The 20,468-nt window shown below is 42.8% G+C and overlaps 1 protein-coding gene across 5 annotated transcripts in view; it reads right to left on the reverse strand.

Moving 5' to 3' along the window:
- Positions 1-20,468, reverse strand: part of CEMIP (cell migration inducing hyaluronidase 1) — a 115,044-nt gene that overhangs the window by 30,525 nt on the left and 64,051 nt on the right. For all 5 annotated transcript variants that reach the window (XM_035554573.2, XM_035554574.2, XM_035554569.2 and 2 more), the window contains 9 exons: positions 19,885-20,121; positions 19,322-19,501; positions 15,642-15,712; positions 14,775-14,870; positions 14,035-14,156; positions 11,669-11,810; positions 10,418-10,609; positions 1,370-1,545; positions 615-824 (listed from right to left, as the gene is read on the reverse strand). In XM_035554573.2, coding sequence (XP_035410466.1) covers positions 615-824; positions 1,370-1,545; positions 10,418-10,609; positions 11,669-11,810; positions 14,035-14,156; positions 14,775-14,870; positions 15,642-15,712; positions 19,322-19,501; positions 19,885-20,121 — 1,426 coding nt within the window. The remainder of the gene's footprint in view (positions 1-614; positions 825-1,369; positions 1,546-10,417; positions 10,610-11,668; positions 11,811-14,034; positions 14,157-14,774; positions 14,871-15,641; positions 15,713-19,321; positions 19,502-19,884; positions 20,122-20,468) is intronic.

The raw sequence follows: 20,468 nt of genomic DNA on the forward strand, positions 1-20,468 counted from the left end.
TTTGGGGTTATGTGCCAGTCTCCAGGACAATCAATAAGATTGAGTTTTCCCTCTGCATGCTTACATAAAGAAGAAAACATCCCTACATCTAGGTAGAATCTGAACGTGCTCTCATCATCTCTGGTGTGCTGTAACTTGTCTGATAAGCATATGTCATTATATAGATTTATCCTAAAGGATTTCCTGTCTGGAGAGCAACTCTGACAAATCAGAACTTTGTGAATGCTTAAATGTTGTGAATGGCATTGCAAACGCGAATCTTTATTACAGGAAAGATGAAGCACACTTAAACCTTCTGATTATCCTCTTTAAATAGCAAGCTCTCTGCCTATACATAGACCCAACTGCTCATTAGAGATGGGCTGGTCGGCAGACATCCCTGCACACAGACAAAAGCTCTGCCTGCTCTGAATCACACATAGCCTACAGTGCCACTGTGGTCTCCTCCTTCTTAACGTGGGTTGAAATACACCATCTACATAATCAGGACAAGAGAAGGAGACATACTAGTTCTAAGAATAAAACAAATGACCCTGAAATAATTAAGCTGCATCCATGCTACAAGGAAATAATTTGGTGCCTTGATCGGTAAGGTAGACACTGGGGCTTCTTACCAGTAAGCCATTGGATCCATGGACGGTGACACAGCGGGAGAAGGTGTGGTGGATGGAGACATCCTTCACATACGTTGGAGGGTTGTAGCCTCCTTTCTCATCCACATCTCCAGCCATATGGAAATGAATTGGGTAATGTCCCATTGTCTGCTGTCCCATGTATTTCAATTCTAGACCTTCGATATGGGTAGCCTTAAAGTCAAGGCCAATCTGGAGAAGAAAAGAACATCAGTCAGGAAAGATGAGGGCAAGGAGGAGGGCAAATACAGCATAGGAATGGGTGCGTGGTATCTGCTAGAGAAAACTACTTTGTGCAAGGGGTGTATAGCTACAGGGTAAGGGAGAGAGGCTCATGGTGGCCAAGGGGACCATAGCGGCTCTGTGGTCCCACCACTGCTGCCATGGCTACATCTGACTTCATTTTGGAAGAAAAAACATTCAAATTTAATGTTTTCCATGAGTTTCTTTCACCTGGGCTCAAATTGACCCCCCTGGGCTGCGCACCACCAGAATTTGGGGAGAACTGGGATGGGGATGCGGAGGCTGTCTCTCGGAGGGGTTGAGCACCAGCCCATGTGGCTGAGCAGTGTCTGCAGGGGTGTGAGATACACTTCAAAGCCAGATACCAGGCAGCAGCAGTGGGGAGGATCTGCTGCACCCAGGGAGGGGATGCTTGCCTCCCTTCCCGCGTCCTGGCTTCCTCGGTATGTCAAGGTGTGGTGGAGAGAAGTGCAAGGAGAGGGCAGCAGCCCTACCTTGATGTGTCCCCCAAAGGTGTCGAAATCGAAGAAGGAGCATAGCTTGCTGCCGTACTCGTAGCACCGCCCCTCCATCTCGCCCATGACCACGACATTGCGGCTCAGCAGCCCCACTTCTGCCCGCATGTCAACGCCGTCAATGACTTGGCCAACGTGGAGGTATACCGCTTTCCCTGGGGGAACAAGATCCAGTTTCAGAGTTACTCTGCCAATGCTGCTGGTTTGCAGCACTTCCCATGGTGGGGTTGGTTGATAAGGAAAGGAGCAAATGAATCAGCAAAAACTGCTGGCTGACTCCTCAAAAGGCAGAAGGCTGGAACACAGGTGTCACACCATGTCCTGCTGAGATATTTTCAACAGAGGAAGTGGGATTTTTTTGGTCTGAAGTTGCTTCATTTAGACAGGGAGTTAAACCAACAGTCTGTCAGACAAAACACATTTTCTACCTTGAAAAGGGACAGTGATCACTCGAGAGATTTTTACTTAGGTTTACAATCAGCTGTGTATGAACATTCAGCGCAAAGAAAATTGATGATGCAGCTACAGAAAAGCCCCAAAGTTAACATAGCACTTTCTATAGTGAGACACTGGTAGCTGCTCAGACCTTGCAGCACTGCTCACGGGTGAGCATCACCCTGACCCTGCTAACACCATGGCTGCATAGCATTAAGGACTGGGCAGAAAGCCTCATGGAAATTGTGGCCTGGGATTATTGCAACCCCTCACCCAGCTCGTGGCTGGCCTCCGCACACACACCTGGCTCCATGGAGGGGTTAAAACCACAGAGAGCCTTCCCTGGCCTGACCAGAAAGGGGTGAAGCCCAGGCAGTGTGGATGTCTAGAAAGCAAAATAATCTCTTTGCTGTAATTTCATTCAAACGTATTCATGCTCCTTCCTTCCTTCCTTCCTTGGCTTTCTGCAGAGAATGCAGTTGGGAAAAGGTTCATCTTACGGACTACATTCTGTATTATTCCAGTAAAAATAAGTAATAAACTCTTTAAGTAAACACTGAACTTTAAGGAATGCTACACTTGCATGTATTTAATTTCAGTGGAATCGTTCAAAGCAATAATTAGAAACAAATGGCAAGCCCGAAGCCTGGCTATCCCTGTGAAGCACTTTGTGCTGGAGCAGAGGTGCCAAATTGCAGGGAGGATTTTGAACATTGAAACATTCTTGTTTTAACCAAAACATACTGCTTTGACTCTATAACAAAGATAAGCAAACACGATTAACTCCCCCTTTCTCCTGGAGCTGGGAGCAGCGTAGTTCGATGGCAACACTGGGATTTGGGAAGGGTGAGTGCTCCTCCTCGTCCCGAGATTGCCACTCTGCAGGACAGGGTTCACCCCCTACATGAGCCTCTGCCTCAGCTCCCCACCTTCAAAATAACATGACAGTGGTAAAAGACACCCTCGGTTAACTGGAGTGGTGGTGACAGCAGGACTGATGAACGCTTTTACCCATTTATCCATTCAGCCCCCGATAAAGCAAGAGTATCACACAGGGGGCAGGAAGACTAGAAGAGTGTGTTGTGGGATTAATTATTTGGCAGTAGTTTAGCTAGGGAAGAGAAAGACTCAGTTCATCTTTCATGTTTTCCTCATATAATCTGCATCATGCTGACCCCTCTTCTCCTGCCTGGGTGAAGGAAAGTCTGCCATGGGGGGAGGCAGCCTGTGGGGGCTGTGGTGGGAAGAGGATGCTCCAGCAAGCTCCATGCTCAGCCCCAAAAATAAGGGCTGTAAGAGGCTGTGGGTTTGCACCTCACTTGCGTTTGCAGTCACCTTCTTGAAAAGGTCCTGGGCTTCCCTGCAGTGTTGCCCTGAAGCCAGCAAGCCTCTTCAGGTGTGTGGACAAAATCAGACCCAGCTTACCCAAAAAACAGCTTCACCTCCCTTATTCACGTCTACTAAAAAAAAACTATGCCAGTGGGTGTCCTCTGCATGAGGATACCCTGTGCTGGACCCTAGAGCAGCTCCATTAAGAAGCACAGCCACTTGTTATGAAGCTGTTTTTAAGCTGTTATTTTTCAGTTTCCCCCAGAGTTGACCTTTCCTTGATTTACTGAGATGCAGGAAGAAGTTCAGATAATCATAAGAACATCCTATTTCAAGCCACATCTCCAGGATTTGTGGCAGTGAAATTAGATAGGCAGTTTTGTTATTTAATGTGCTGAGCTCTAGAATAATAAATGTCATGCTTGCATGTATTTAATTTAATTTAACACCAGTCCAGACATGCAAAATAGTGTAAGCACTGACAGGAATTTTAAATACGCACTAACCAGTTTCTAAATATAACTCCTTGGGTGCATGTTTTTCACTTTGTGCTTTTGCTGACTTGACTTGTTTGGAGATAAAAGGAGAGACAGAAAGCACTTCCAACGTGAAAGTGGATTTTGAATAATAACTCCTTTAACAGAGTTTTGAAAAACAATCCTCTCCTTCCAGCAGCCAGAAATTCAAGCTCCCTGTGGCAGTGGGGCCATCCTGCCAAAATGGCTCACAGGAGACAGACCCAGGCACAGGAGTGCTCAGGTGCTGCGAATTCCTGCTGCAAACTGGCACTGGGCACTTCCCACGGGGCCAGGAGCACCGCAATGTGCGTCCATGGACACGTGGCACCTCCAGAGAGCTGGCAGGGCACAGCCGTGAGTGGCATGAGGAAGAAACAAAACAAAAGAGGCTGCTCCATGCTGAGTCTGGGGAGTTCACCTGAAGATGGGAGCCTCTCACTGCAGAGCTGCAAACCTGAGGCTAGGCTGCTGCTCACCTTCCCAGGGAGCAGCCGCAATGTCCGAGCTTCTGAGATGCTGACCATGGGCAAACCCAAGCCTGGGGTGTGCAGACCAGCCCTGAAGTGGTTTGATAGGAAGAAAAGAAACGCTGTGCTTTGAACGTGGGAAGAATGCATCTGCTGCTTCAGCATCAGAGCTGATGCCTGGGATTGCCCAAGCACTAACAAACCCGGGGTCACTGATTCACCATCTCCCTCTTTAGACTCCCTCTTGCTGCATCCCTCACGGGGAGATGTTGCCTCGCTGGTGAGCCAGACTTGTGCTGTGCTGTAATCTAAACCAAACAAAGCCTTGTGGCCGCACAGATTACATCTCTCCACAACAGGCCCATGTGATGGACTCAGAAGGACACCCTCGGTTTGCTGCTCTATTTGTCATACTGGTGCCTTCAGTTAAAATGTTAATTCGCGGGGAAAATCAATCTCCTTTAATGTGCGGGCTTGCCTGACAGAGGTCTTGATTCAGCAAAATACGAGCCCGTTTCCATGCTCATGACTCAAGACAGTGACTATTAAAGTTACCAGAGCAGTTCGTAAGGAGAAGGTAATTATTAAAAGAAAGTATGCATTAAGATAAACATAGATGATCTACTAATCAAAGACACACTTATGTCAACACAGCAATTCAAAGTAGAGTGTCTCCAAACTGTACAAAGCTCCAGGAAAACCTGCCGTACTTGAACCTAACCATAAAACCTGGGTCTCAGGCTTATCATACCTGAGAAGGGTGGGACAGTAAAACTATTTCAGCAGCTACAGGTGTGGATGAGTGCTCAGCTCCGGCAAGATACACACAGATATGTCTCTGATAACCCTCCCAGGTACACTCATGCATTCCTAATTGCGTTGGCTCTCAGTGCCATAAACTACTACATCTCCCTTTCAGAAGTGAATCAGACACGAGAAGGTCTGGGTTTGGTGGAGGTAAAGTGGAGCTAAGATGCTTCTGATTTATTTTTTTATTCTATTTTTTTCTCTAATGGGTCTTTTGTTCTCTTCTGAACTCTGTGGATTAGACCTTCTCTCTCATGGTCTTTTAGTGTACCTTAAACCAGAGTTTTTAAAGGAAATGCTAAATACAAACCTGTCTGTTCAACTCTAGGAACCCAGTGACAGTGAATCCTTCAGGGCCCTTTTAAAACCAGTGCAACTCATTGTAGATGCCAGCCCAGACCCCTGTCAGATTTAGCATTTTTGCCAAACATTTGTCATCCTTGGTGGTAATGCCCCTGTTGCTTATATTTAATAACCAACAAATGTTCACACAGGCATCCTGTCAAACCCTCATTGTTCTGAATTAGCTTGATGGGATTTGCTATTGCATCCCTAAGCCACAAGCCTGTAATGCAATGGGGCATGGTTTGGGAGAGCTGACCAGCCTCTTGAGCCAGGCACTACAGCCTGACATCTTAATGAAGACATATTCCTCCAATTCATGGGAAATCAGTTTTCCAGTGAAAAGCCTTATAGCAGAAAGGATGAAACTTTATAAGGAGTTCAGAGCAAACTTAAGCCTTCTTGGGACATATTCCTGCTGGATTAACTCATCCTATTTATGGCCCTTTGTTCTTCTTCTCCTTTGTGGTACCACAGGGTGCATTCTAAAGCTCAGAAGCGTACCCTCAGCTGTAGGAGTGTAAGTACCCATGAGTTCACATGGATAATATTAAGCATACGTTTTAATGCTGCACTGGACCAGAACCTTCTGCCAGTAGCCGTTTGGTTTACTGCCTGAAACGAGCAGACCTTAATGCTGCTGCTAGGTGTGACAAAAGGACAGATGTGCACAGGTCTCTCTGTTTTATCCCAATGACAGCATCACGCTCACTCCTAGGCCCACTGCTGCCCCACCTCATGGCCTCTTTCTGCAGCAACTACTTGGAAATCTACTGACTTATTTCTGTAAACATTGGGTTTTCCCTCTCTGGCCTTCTAGTTTTTTCTCTCGTCCTCACCAATAAGTTCTTGCAGTTGGCATAAGAAGATTACAGAGTTCTGATAGACAAACAGAGCAAATCCTTACTTAAATCAGACCTGAACACAACCCTTCTGAGCTGTTACTTAAACTTGAGTGTATTTCTTTTAACACTGCTTCTAGGCAATGCCCAAAGGTAGAAGAAGGAGCTCTGAAAGGCTGCTAGAAAGGGCTATTAAACAACACTTCCTGCCCGACCCTCAAGAACCAAAGATGCCTTAAAAAAGAGTTTGGGCAAAGTTCCAGCCAAAATGATGCCAAATTCTAGACAGAACCTTTTAAATCTCTAGAAGTATCTTAATTTTGGTAGTGGAGTAATTTCTCCCACCCTTACAGCACAAGATAAATGCTGACAAAGGCAGTTTCGGTGAAGCTGTTAGATGACGATGTATTTACATTTTTATTTCAAAGTTCTCTGCATTAACAAGATCCCTGTGAACACCATCTCTCTACAGTATTCCCAGCCCAATAAGCTAGATTTAAGATATGTGGGCTTGTAATCATAGATTCACTAGTATGTGGGATAATTGGAGCAATTATGCCAAGCACAAAAAGGTTTTTCTTGTTTTATCAAGAGCATATGGACACACAAAAGGGCATTTCTATTCCATGGTGAAGCTTATCAGCATTGGTAGTAACTTCATACAGAGCAACCAAGATGCAGATAAGACTCGTTTCCCAGGGAAACTAGACCAAATGCTTGATCTTTCCTACTATCCTGTTCTGCCACAACAACACAACCCTTCCTTCCTTCCTTCCTTCCTCCTCTCTCCCTCTGCCCTGTGCCGTCATCCCTCCCCTTGTGAAGTTGCAAGATCAAACAGTTTTAATCTGTTCCCACAGAGAAAATAATCTAGGCGCAAAAATGACAAGCGAAAAAAAAAAATCAAACAAAGGAGGCCAGTGGAGAAAAAAGTTCCATTTAACTGAGTGACCGATTGACCAGGAGTGAAGCGGGACCCGCAGAGCTGAGTGCTCACCCAAGCCATGCTCCCTCGTGGCATTTTTGGCATCAGTGCAATTACTCCAATAAAGGAGTGCACAAGGTCAGTTCCTGGGTGTCCTCCCCTTGCTTCCTACGCTAAGATTTTTAGAGTTCTGCAGTTAGACATCCAAATCCTACTAAAAAAAATCCTGATGGAAATTGAGTATTAACTCTCTTAAGCTGTTTTGAAAAGACCAGCCTCTAATCAGGCCATTTCTAGCAAGTATGAGTTTTCAGCAGGAAGTATCAAATATAAATAGGACATGAGCTAAATAATAAGTTTTACTTATTTGGCATAATACGCTAAACCATGTCTATTAAAATATTATTAAACGATGAGAGCATCAATTATAATTAAACCTTGGTATGCCAAGTGGCTGCCACACCAAATTGTCTTTTCACAGAGAAGTTTTCTGCCTTTTTTAAACAAAGGGTCTCTTAAGTAGTTCAGATCTGACATTTAGGTTTATTTAAAAGAAATGGAAAGGAAAAAAAAAAGAGATTAAAATGAATAAAAAACATTATGGAAAGGAACAGTTTTATCATTTGTCTTTCAAAGGACAGAATTTTGGAGTTCTCAGCTGCTAAACTAAGTCTCTTAGGCAAATCAAGCCACTCCACTTATTACAAATGACATCCCCTGAGACCCCGTGTATAAATATATCTGTGCAGAAGCCTTTTCTAAACGGAGCAAAGCAACTCTGAATACTTCACATCGGGAAACATTTAGGCAGACATTTATGACGGGTACCTCCCGCGTTCGGCTGAGAGCCCAACACGGCTGCACAAGCAAAGGCTGTGCCGGGGCGGATGCTCACCTGGGCTGAGGCTGTGGGCTGCCCCCCCCTGCCTGCCAGCTACTTTATGTGTCTGCTTGCCTCCGTCATTTTCCTTTCACACATCCTCTGAGCCTCTGGGTCAACAAGTTTCATCGAAGCCAGCACCCGACCAAGCGGCAGCAGCTGCAGGCGTGCACGTGCACAGCCTGGTTGCAGTGCCAGCCAAGCACTCGTCATGCCGGCATTTGCTTCCTCGAGCAGTGAATGCACCTCAAATCCCAGTGCCAGGGCACAGCCAAAATCCCACAGCCCCGTGGGCAGGGTTGTGCAGGTTGCAGGCAGCCGCAGGCAGACCGGAGGGGTGGTGGCATGGAGACACCCACCCCTTCCGGCTCATTAGTGCTCCTTATCCTGGTTAATTGCGTGTCATGGCACAGAGCAATGGGTGATTTTAGGCAATGGTTGGGCATGGAGCAGCTCAGGGTAGAGCTTAGCCTTCCCCCAGGTTCATTTAATCGGGACTGAGCTTAGAATCAGGCAGATGATTTTATTTGCTGGTGTGAATGTGCTTTTGTTACAAGAAAGTTGGATGTAATTTTTACTACTGGATCAGATTTTGCCCTGATTTATATAATCAGTAAGATCCCATTGACGTCAATGGAGTTGCCTGGATATAAGTAAAGGCAGACTTTGGCCCCGGTGCTCATGTCATTTGTGGTAATAAAAGGAATGTCCTAATTCTCCTAAAGAGTAATTGGAGACCAAGAGCACAATTACTTTAACAAGTGTTTCCACTGTTTCTTTACTTGAAAATTGCATGAACTTTTTTGTAGTTTTTAACCCCTTATTAATTTCCTTAAGCTAACTTAGTTGCCATTGTTGAAGAAGAGGAATATAATTACTTGATTTTTTCAGATCCATTACATTATGGGAAGCTTAAGAGATATATTCATATGTCATCTTTATTTTTACTGACGATCTTCCAAGATCATCTTCATGATGTAACTTGTATCATACCAGTCTGGTACAATTTTTCCAATAGCTCAAAAAGTTGCTCAAGAAAAATATCCAACTTGGAGATGTGTCTTCTTTGAAAGTACTAGTCATTTTAAGTCATAAGACTATGATACATTCAAACTGTGAATAACATTTTTCTTGGCCTGACAAGCACCTCTCCTTCAGACTGTGCAACAATGAATGGCTGGAGGTCTGTGGGAAGGCAGCTGCCAAAGGAAGTGCATTCGTACCTTCCAGAAGATGTTGCATCAGAGATAATGGTGAAGTAGCTCATTTCACAGAACCCAGCAAACTCCCTGGTGCATTGGATGTTCCAAGTGCCCTGACGGTTTCTCAGAAAGATCTTACTGTAAACTCTGACAAAACCTCTGCACAGAGCAATTGCCAGCATGTAAGAAAAAGATACTGTAACGTGCATATTTTACCACCAGACAAATACAGCCATTAAAAATGTCTTCAGCTGTTACATACTCATATAGTGTAAAATTACTTTTGCTTTTATAAAGTATGACAGTTAAAAATCATTTGCCTATCCAGAAAAGATACAGTTCTCGTGCTATTTCCATGTTCTACTCATTAGTGTGCCAAAATCTAATTCTGGAAGAAAAAGCCCACTTCACAGACTCAAGTGGAGATGCAAATCTCCCCCTCTGGATTTCACTTTCATGCTCGTATCAGTAAGAGTCTGTGCTTCATCATGGAAATGTGTCTGAAGGTGACTTTACAGTCATTAGCCTGCAATATCTTTTCATTGAAAGCAATTTGTTACAGATTTGAGCTAGTCACCTTCAAGAGGAAAATGCTGTGACTCTGCAAAGCTTCCTGCTCCTTCTGCTCAGAGCAATTTGGTCAGCACTCTGCAGACTCCCTTTCCCCACGTGCTGTGGCACAGCAAAATACACTGGCCACATGGCTCCAGAAAAGTTTGGCTAATACATCACCTCTTAGCAATGCAGTCTAGAGATGCAGTAAAAGAAAAACAGTAGCTTCAGTGGTACCAAACAGTCTTTCTAAAATGTGAGATTAAATTTCTTGTTAAATACAACTTTCTTAGGAAAATACCCAGCTGATCCATGACTTCATAGCCCTACAGTCTCTCACAGTCCGCTCCTCCCCTAGCACGCTGCTCAGATCAGCTGTGCTCATTTCCTGCTTTCCAGGAACTGATACATTTTCAAATACAGAAATGCAAAATTGAACATTTCAGATACATGGCCTGTATTTGTATCCCTGAAATAAATACATCCATTCAGCAATATGCCTGGGGACAAACAATGGAATCAGCTATGAAACGGGAAGGCAGAAAGGAACCAGAAGCAAATTAAATAACTTTTAAGCAAGAAAGACATATGTTTCCCAAAAGCATCACCTAAACTAGCCATCAAATTCAGGTGTCTTTCAAACCTTGGCAATTGTTAATGGAGTTCCTTAATGCTAAAGACAGAATTTATGTAATGCAACACCAACATGACAAGACGGAGCACCTTACCTGCTACCTTGACCTGGGTGGGTCTGCAGGATGGGCATGGCAGCACTTGGAACTCCTCCGCCTGGTACATGGAGTAGTCGGTGCTTGCAACCACAACTCTGTCTCCTGGCTCCCATGAACTCACATCATCCACCAGATTCAGGACTGTGCTGTTCACATTGGTGTCAATGGTTACCGTAAGCTTCGGTTTCACTGAAAAGCCAAAAGGGAAGGGTGGAGAAGTTAGCTAATCTTATCAGAAAGTGCCTGCTTTTTTTTTTTCCTTTTTTTTTTTTTTTCCTTTTTTTTTTTTTAAAGCCTGGAACACCCCCAAAAATGATAATTTCCTAAGATAGTTAACTCTTCAAATCATGCTCATTACTAGCTTTGCCTTGGAAAGCAAGCAAACAAGAAAGTGTTTTCTGTTAGTTGTACGCAGGTGGATTTTCCTCTAACCCCATGGCTAAATTTAAATGTAGCTCTGAGTGGCTCATTTTCACCACACCCACTTAGCAGCAGCTCCTGTGGGCACTGGGCACTGTTATTTACAGCAGCCAAGTGGTCTTTAACATAATGACTGTGTTTTCCAGCAAAACAACTGTCTTCAGCCCTCCTTTTCCCGCCAGCTGAGCACTGAAGTATCCTAATGACCTGTCTCATGGCTAGGTTATGGACAGTGGTGTTGGAATTAATAACTTCAAAACAAAGTATTACTTTCAAAACCTGTTGTCTTTTCACATGCTGATTGACCAATCCTACGTCATCCTAAAATGTTTTAGCAAAAGTCAAGATATTTACGGGAAGGGACTTGCCAAGTATTTGCCATGGCACTGCTGGGCTTTTGAGACACCACCCTGCTACCTCTGTTAGGGCTCAGGAATTTTTCCTGAGATAAATCTTCAGCTGTTATATCTACGTTCATGTCAACAGCCCAGCCAAAATTTTAGCTTGGAAACTTACTCTAGTTCTTACACTGAACAAGAGTCAGTCATCGGAAGGCAGTGTTTCTGCTGTTCCCTGGTCTGGATTATACCTACACTGTCTGTATATACTGGTTTATATCTATAGCATCAAGTGAAGTGCTCGATGGAGAAGACCATATGGTTTTAGATATCAGAAGCAAAAATACTACACAAAATTCAAGTTCCTCAGATGGATTTTCTTTCTCTGGGATGCATTCCTGCTTCCAGCCTGGAACAGCCATCCCAGAGGAGGGAGAGCTGCTCCTCTGAAGGGCACAAGAAATCTGACTTTCAGACATGGGGCACATACCAGAGCTGCCACACAGGAACCGTACTCTGTAGTTCCGGCAACCTTCGCCTGTCTGGTCCTTGCCATGGCACAGAAACCGATAGTCGTGGCCACTCTTGTAGAAAACCTCGGTTGTTAAATTAGCTCCATCAAGTGTCACTGCCTGGAATGAGAACAGAAATGTAAATTTAGAGATACACTGAGTTAAAGGGAATTCACCGACATATCAATGCCATTATAAGAGGCTTTTGATTTGTTTTGGGTGATGCACAACAGTTACATAACAAAACAGGATGACTGTTGCATGTGCTATCCAGCCGGCATCCCAGCTGGTGCTCCCAGCACAGCTATTTTATGTGCAGACAGCAGAGATTATTGCTAGGTGTATGTTTCTCCTATATCTATATTAAGACCATGTGCTTTTTTTGGGAGGAGTACTCTGAGCTTCACTCACATCTGGTCTTGGTGCCCTAGATTTGCTCTGGCCATTCGTTTGAGGTCAGATGACAACACTGAACACAGATGCTTGTACCCAAATGAACCTGTGCTTTCAAGGCACTGCACTGCCTCTTCTCATTGCTGGTGGCTGTACTATGCCTGAACCTTGCAGAAGAATGCAGTGGGGGGAGCCTGTTCTCATTTTTTCCTTGCATAGATCAGCGGTAATTGATTTCTGATCAAAAATCAAAGCTGTTCTAATACCCTTGCTATATATATATAATACCAGAAGGAAGAAGTGGCCTTTTCTCATATACAAGTACCACCCTGCAGGGCCAGCTTGAGGAGGAGGCTGTGGGATGTGCAGCCTCTCCTGTGCTTCTGCTGGGGCACGTCACCCCTCAGGGTCACGTTAAATTTCACAGTTCAGCTATATAGCTTGCAATTCTCTTGCCCTTTTCACAAAATTGCAATTCGTTGCATCAGGAAATCCAAATAACACGTGCATTTTAACAAGGCAGCAGGAGATAAGCCATCTTTCAATGAAGAGCCTCATACTGATTCTTTCACTCATGCAGACCTTCCTCATTAATGCAGCCACTCTTCTGCCATGTATAGGATCAACACCATCAGCTGGAGGAATGTGCCTCTGGCTGCACTTTCTGTTATTATCATCCTATCTTCACATTTTTGTGTGCAGCGCAGTTGGAGCAGGCTAGCTGGTATAAATCAGTGTAATTTTATGAAGGCAATGAGAAACACCAGGTTGCACTACCTGAGGATTTGTTCTAAAATCTGCAGGATAAGCTAGAAAAATGTTGTTTTACTTTTAATATACATGGGAAAAAAAAAAAAAAGTAACTGGCATTGAAAAGAACAGGAAAAAAAGGTTTGATTCTGGAGCAGAAGAATATATTTCTTGTTTCTTTCTTAATACGCATGCTAAGAGGAGCCGTATCATACTGAACATCTGACCTCTGTTCTGAACTGAGTTGTCACTTCTAATACACGTATATGGAAGCTGAAATGAATGTGGATTTGCTAAGACCTGGCAGAAAGTTGTAGGGCAGTTTTTTCCTTTCTGTTCAAGAGGAGATTCTTTATAATATCTAGCCTGGAAACTTTCACTCATACTGTCAGCATTCCCGTTTACTTCAATAGCCGCATTCTTGTGAGTAAGGAAAATCCACTGGTTCAGAGCATGCAGGAACCTCAGCCTCTCACAGATATGAAGTATTTTATTGTCTTTTGCTAGGCGATGCTTCTGTGGTAGTTGTTGTAGCAGGTAGACAGGCAAAGTATATTGCTAGCATTTGCCAAAAAAAAAAAAAAAAGGCTTGGATTTGGTGCTTTCTTTTTTTGGCTTAAAGAGGCTTTAGCAGTCTCAGAAAAGGTATATGATTTCTCCTCAGCATGCTGGCAAGATGGTGTAATTATAATGTTTAGCCCCAAATAGAATTCAAATTTCTTTCCATAGAGAAAAACCAACTGACTCCAAGAAATAGCTGCAAGCTCACTGACATTTTTTCCAACCTACTACAGCTGGTAGTTTTACCATCTCATTACATTCTGTGATTAATTTTTTAGGGAGGGACCATTCCAGGACCATTTAAAAACTTTGAAATTTTCATGTATTTTTTTCCTGTAATCTTCCACCGGGGAACCACATATTTCATGATAGCATCTGTGCTGTCTGTGGCCCCATCTGTACTCCTTTCCATGCCAGAAGCCAGAATTTACTGAAAGGAGCTTAATTCTATAAACTTTTGTCTCAAAATGACACAAGACTGCATACCAGATCTGGTCAGTTATGTATTAGAGCAACAAAATAAACAATGTCTTTTGTTTAGAAACAAGATTTACTGACAAGCACAATATTATTGGGGGTTCAGTGTCACCCCACAGAGGACTCAGCCCGTCTCTTCAAAGCAAGGAGTAAGCTAGCCTACCTGGATATCAATGGGTTGCCTACAGATTTTATCAGGATGAGCAGCTTTGAAGTCAGAAAGCTTCTCCATGTCCTTAGATCTTGCTTTATCAGGCTTCTCAAACCACTCTGTCCATTCTACATCTGGAAACAAGTGCAAACAAGAAAAGTCATTTGAAAGTCATGCTTAATGAATGCTGCAAAAATGCGTGAAGCATAATTTGATCTCAGATATAATTCACAAGTGTCTTCGCTGATGATCTGATTCCTGCCTTTTCCTGCCAGTCTGTCAGCCACTTCTATGATTCTGGGAAGTGCAAACAGCCAAGGGAGAGAGGAATTATTAAAAGCTACATAATTGGAGTACGTAGTATTAGCATTATTAATAGTTATGGATTTTGGATCCGAGTCCTCCTTAGCTGCCTTTTTGGATTTTCAGATCAAGTTTCAGTCAGTTACTGTATGTTGTCTGAAACATGGACATGATGACTACACATTCAAAAGAAATAAGAGGTTGTGTGTGATCTCTTAGATCATATGAGATGGAATTTCATACCCAGGGCAGCAGAGGAAAATAGATGATAGTTATCCAGCAAGTCCTGGAGACAACTGGGGAAAGAATCTGTGCACATACTTTACTTGCATTAGCAGCAACATAAATAGCAACTAGCAAGTCCACTCTTCCCAAATGGTAAAGTATTGCAGTGAAAAGGATGGTTCACAGCATTTTTCAACTCTATTACTGAGCAAACAGCCTCTTACCTTGAAGCCACTCACTAGTCGAAGAGACATTAAAAAGTTCTCCGTTCTCAGCTTTGAATAGTTTGAATACTTTGGCGACAGCTGACCCTTTGTGACCTGTTTTTAAAAAAATGGTAAATAAATAAATGTCAGAACTCAATAAATGTCAGAACTGAATAGGCAATTGTCTGTGTGTATATCTGTGCATTTTGGGTATATTATCCAGAATTAGCCCTGCAAAGCTTCCAGAGAAAGTTACTGATTTTGGAATGAGGTTTCAGACACTCATAACTGCCTGGACAGTCAGGAGGAAAAATCTTCAAAATTCAAGAGGGTATTAAAAAAAAAAAAAAAAAACACAACTACAAAACCCAATTATTTGTTATATTTTGCTATTTTTATTTGGTACTGTACTAAGCCATGTTGTTAGCTGCTCTTGAAAATGTCATGAAAAGCCACAGCAAGCCTCAAAAGACTTCAGTTAGCAACAAAATGGTTTTGTGGGAGTTTTTGAGGCTACCAAAGCAGGATACACTGATCAAATTTTCAGCTGTTGCAAAGTGGGCTTGTTCCATAGCTTTGTGTCAAAGTGGGAGGCAGAGTCTGAGCTCAACAGAGTTACAAGGATTTACGCTGGGGTAGGATCATGCCTGTTACCTCACGGTTCAGATAACCCAGGTTATACCCCACACTCTGCTGCTTCAGCTGCATTAATGGAAAGTATTAAAATATCAAAAGAGCATTAACTAAATATTCCAAACCATCATTTGTTTACAGCTTTCATGTAATGCAATGTCAACTGAAAATGCCATTGACAAAATTAGTCTCAGCCATAACTCCAGTAACTTCCGTAGATAACGTCAAGCCAGCATTTTGTGCGTGAATTACCTTGATATTCAATGTGGTCTTCAACAGAAGAGGAGGGATTTCCTTTAACAGTAATAAAACTCCATGGGTGCCTAGAAAATCAAAATGAGAAACGATCAATTTATGTCATGTACAAGATGCATATTTTTCATGACATAACATTCTTGAATTTCTCAGGGGCACCTCACTCAAAACAGTCTGATTGATGTGACAGGCAGTTTGGTTAAAATTTAAAATGTCTTAAGACTTTGTATTTCTTCAGTAAATATATTACAAGATGAGGAATTTCAAAGACAAATCCCTTCTTAACACAGGCGTACAACACGCGTGTTTCTCTTTTAAATGAGTGTTTAAAGAGGCTTGTGTGTGACAGACACATAGGACACCAGCAACTCCTTAGGGAGTCTGAAAATCTTTCTTTTGTGTGTGTGTGTGCACTAAAAAACATGAAAAAAGCCAGTTCTGCTTAAGTAAATCTAGCTCATTCTGAAACCTTGTATATCACAATTGTCTTTGGAATGACCCATGAGAATTTCTAATAGACAGACGGGCTGGCAAAGGGCAATAAAAAAATACCTAGATTGTCTCTGGGTATCTAGTTTCCTCATTTTGAACATTGAACAAGGACAAAGGTTTATAAGTCTGAATTGTCTGTTTCCATCTGATCCTGTGTCAGAAATAAGTTCATTACTGCCTGACTGTTATTGGTTCAGCAGGCTCAATACCTATCAGCAATACTGGAAAATGAACACATGGTCGAGTAAGCAATGGAGACAGAGACTAAAGTACCTCCCAGCACCGGAGGTGAACCCAATTAATGGGGGTCAGGAGGGAGTTTTGTCTTTGAAGCAGAAGAAATTCTGACGTATCTGCTCTTCATGACTAACAGAATAACAAATATGCTTTTAGGGTGGTAGGGAGACTGTCACCCTTACCCTGGATTTAGCAAACAGCCCACAGATTAAATCATGTCTCTATCTGTAAAAACACTTGGTGATTTCAATAGCATCGAGATTCACCCTTGAGTCTTGCAGGTCACCTTCCATTTACCATCTGCCTGGTGTAAGTGAAGTTACAAACCGCCCTGGGACTTCGGAAGAAAACACAGACAGACAGTGACAGATAGCATGCAGAGATCACCCCTGGGCTTTGCTGAGGTTCACGGCCATTCAGCGGCTGTGGCTCCCCGAAGCATGGCAGTCCCGGCGGCGTGTCCTCAACCCCAGCACAGGACAGGCTCAGGGGAAGCTGCCAACACACAACTGCCTCGGGAGCCTGCCAGCCAGCCAGATGCTCCTGCTGGAAAACTTGCCTGTGTGCCAACTGCCAGCGGCACTGCCGGGCTATGATCTCCATCCAGGGAGAGGAGGGGACAGGGGGAGGAAGGACACTATCACTCAGCACGAAAGATAGGTCTTTTTTTCTTTTTTGGTCACCAAATTCAAAACAAGTGGCAAAAAAATATATAAATAAATAAAATAAATCTAAAAATAAATCTAAAGAATAAGAAGCTAGCTAGTTCTGCAGCTCAAGGTTTGGTCCCATTTCATATGTTACAGTACTTGTTTATCCCAGTCAGTTTATCACATAAAACAGTCCTAAAGTCATTCAACCCTAACATGTAAAAACACAGGCAATCTGTTTTGGCTATTTGAAATGAAGGGACCAGTAAGTCCAGAGCCAAACCAGTGATATTTGGGTAGGGTTCCAAAGAGAACAACTGTGTCATCAAGTGCTGAAAGGCTTTCTTTAATTTATTATTTGAAGAAATAAAAAAAACCCTCATGCTTAAAGAGCAAATTCACTTTTCAAAAGGACAACAATAGAGGATGAATGCAAGATTTTCCTTTCATTCCTAATGTCCTGGGCTCAGAGAGAATAGGCAACTGAAAGAGATGCCAGGAGCACAGAAATTTTTTTGAAAAATCAGCATTGCTCATTGGCTCTTCTACAGCAACCGGGATTTGCACAACTTCACAATCTGGTTGAATATGGGGCAACTGGAGATAGGCAGGAATTTGGCCAAGTAACTCCCTCCAACGCCTCCATGAGAAAACCACCCAGCCTATGGCTCAACAGCCTGACTCACATGGCACCTCGCAAAATGTGAAATAGAACGTCCCTATCTCAAATTGCTACCTTGCTTACACCATCTTTGTCTCAGTGATGCCCAGGGCCAGCCCCAGACATCGGCAGGGGGTTAGGTGGGACCGGCCAGCAACCCCCTGGTGCTAGGCAGGGAGCAGGTCCTGGCTGCAATTTGGATAATTTTTCAAAGCTGTTGAACTTATACACTGAGAACACCCCTAAAAATACAATCTTTAAAAAAACACACCATGATATGAGTACTTTTGCACGCACCGGTACTCTGGTGAGAGATATTGGTGACCAACTACTACTACATTATGGTACCCACAGTGTCCCTACTATTTATATAGGGAATTATTGTGGAATTAGAGATAACAGCATGACAAGGATTAGCTTTCTGAATACATACAGTAGTGATGCAGAAAGTCACACTTTAATACATGAATTTCTGTGGTATTTCCGTTATAAGCATTTACAGCAAAGTGAGAAACTAGCATTAAAACACCACAGCAGTCTAAAAACATCAAGAGCAATTTACTTTTATAAACATATGAGAAAACCATCATTTTTTTTTCCTGTTGCAGGCTTGGAAAAAAAGTATAGTGTTTGAAAATCTTTTTCTGTTTCCCTAATTTTAGTCTTTAAAAAGAAACCCAGCAGGCTCCTGGGCTTTAATATGGGTTCTGGGTATCTGAGAAGAAGTGTTGCACTGATGGAGATAGCCTGTGTCTGGACACTATTTTGCAGCCTTGTTTCTTTGAAATGCTCTACCTGGTGCACAGAAGTCCCTGTAGTATTTTACACAACCTCTTCACCAACTACTCCAAATCTTGTCCAACTGACACTTGTCTGCTCCCACAGGCTGCTCTTCTAAATCACTTCTCCCTACAAAGCAGATTTTTTTTTTTCTTCATGTTCTGCAGTGACCCTCAGTGTCTGTACAGACCATTGTCCACAGAGAGACAGACATCCTCTTAAACAAACAAACAAGCCTACATAAATTCAGATAATCACACACAATTAGAATGGTTACTGTTGGATAAATAGCAAATATTCTCATCACTTTGTGCGCCAACACAGACAATGTATTGGCCACAGAATGGTTTACAGTTCGCAGCATAAATTCATGCATGCTAAATTTCTGTGCTGCACAAGTCTCTAAATATGTATTGGACAAGCTGATGAGCAAGCTGTATGCATGTCTATAATGTATTTAGCCAGGGTTATAGGCCTATTATCCTATCCTGCTTAACATTCAGGCCATTCAATCCATTGTAGGTACATGGATATGCTTCTTAAATCTTTGGGGGATGACATGAAAATAAATAGGAATGAGTAACTTGTAAGGGAATAATATCTTGGAAAATCATATTTTTAATACAAATCATATGCTTTTCCTCAATCTGCTAATAAAAATACCCAATATAGACACTGAGTGCATCTTAAACTATCTAATTAGCTGCTAAAACTTCATGTTGAAAGGTTTCCCCCTTTTTTTTTTTTTTTTTCCCATGTGAAAGAACTTTGTGCCTTTGAGAGAGTGGAATTATTTGGACATTTGAGGAGCATAATAAAGCCTCTGTGCTGGGAGAACTGGAAGGACTGGCACATACCTAAACCCAAGGTGGAGGAAATGCTTGCTGCCCAGTTTGGTCATTGCTTTCCTGGCCGAGTCGTCCAAGTTTCTAGATCCTTCATCGTTCACAGCAACTGACAGGATCATGCCATTCGCAACTCTGCCCAAATACTGGGCAAGACGTATGCTTTCCTCTTTTGCTCTGTAGGTATCAAACCTAAAGTGATTAAAAAACGAAAAACATTTACTTCAGTGATCATTGCAGCTCTAACAAGCACCACAGTACTAAAAAACAACTGCTATAAAGAAATAACCTTTTTGTATTGTTTACAACAATGATATTATAGCAATGGAAAAACACTTGTCTGAGAGTTTACAGGTTAAAACAAATCAATTAAGCTCCAGTTAACACAATAGTAAGAAAATGACACTATTCGCTATTTTGGGTTCGGAGATCGGTGATTTAGAAAGAATTGCATATAGAGACAGCAACACCCATTTGAACTAGATGCTAAACCACATGCTTCTGAGCTTGCTGAGAAGCTGTTCCCAACTTGTTCCCAAAGACCCACAAATCTAGACAGCTGTAAAGTCACTCACCGATCTGAATGGACAACTGCCCCCGTCTTTGGGTCGATGACATGGACAATGACACCGCGATGGCCCCAGCTCCTTTCAAAGTAGTATCCGCCTTCTTCCATGCCACCAGGATGAAGAGTCTTGTTTAAGAAAGTCCAGGACAGTTTTTTCTTTCCATGGATCTCGAGAGTGCCACCCTTACTCACTCCAATGTACTTCTGCCCAAAGTAGGGATTCGGCTGGCTGCCGTCATCCGCTCTGCAACAGGAAGGGAAGAAAAGATTTAATTTTGGTTTTGTATCTGACAGTCAAGAAGCCTCTGCCCTTGTTCTGCTATAGCCCAAGGAGAGAAGCATCATGACTTGTAAAGCATTTTTTTCAATGACCTTAAGAATTGGCAACTGCTCATGCTCTACAGTAAATAAATTATTTGAAATAATACTAGCAACTATGGACCAGGAGCAATCTGGAACTCAAATTATATGTGTTATTTTCATTATATTCAGGCCTGAGGAGGCCTGAAGCCCAGAATGAACAACACAGCTATGTTTTTGAATTCCATAGGAAGTTAGGACCCTAACCAGGACTTGGTAAGCCTTAGTGGC

This window comes from Cygnus atratus, chromosome 11 (assembly GCF_013377495.2).
Source record: "Cygnus atratus isolate AKBS03 ecotype Queensland, Australia chromosome 11, CAtr_DNAZoo_HiC_assembly, whole genome shotgun sequence".
Taxonomy (NCBI): domain Eukaryota; kingdom Metazoa; phylum Chordata; class Aves; order Anseriformes; family Anatidae; genus Cygnus; species Cygnus atratus.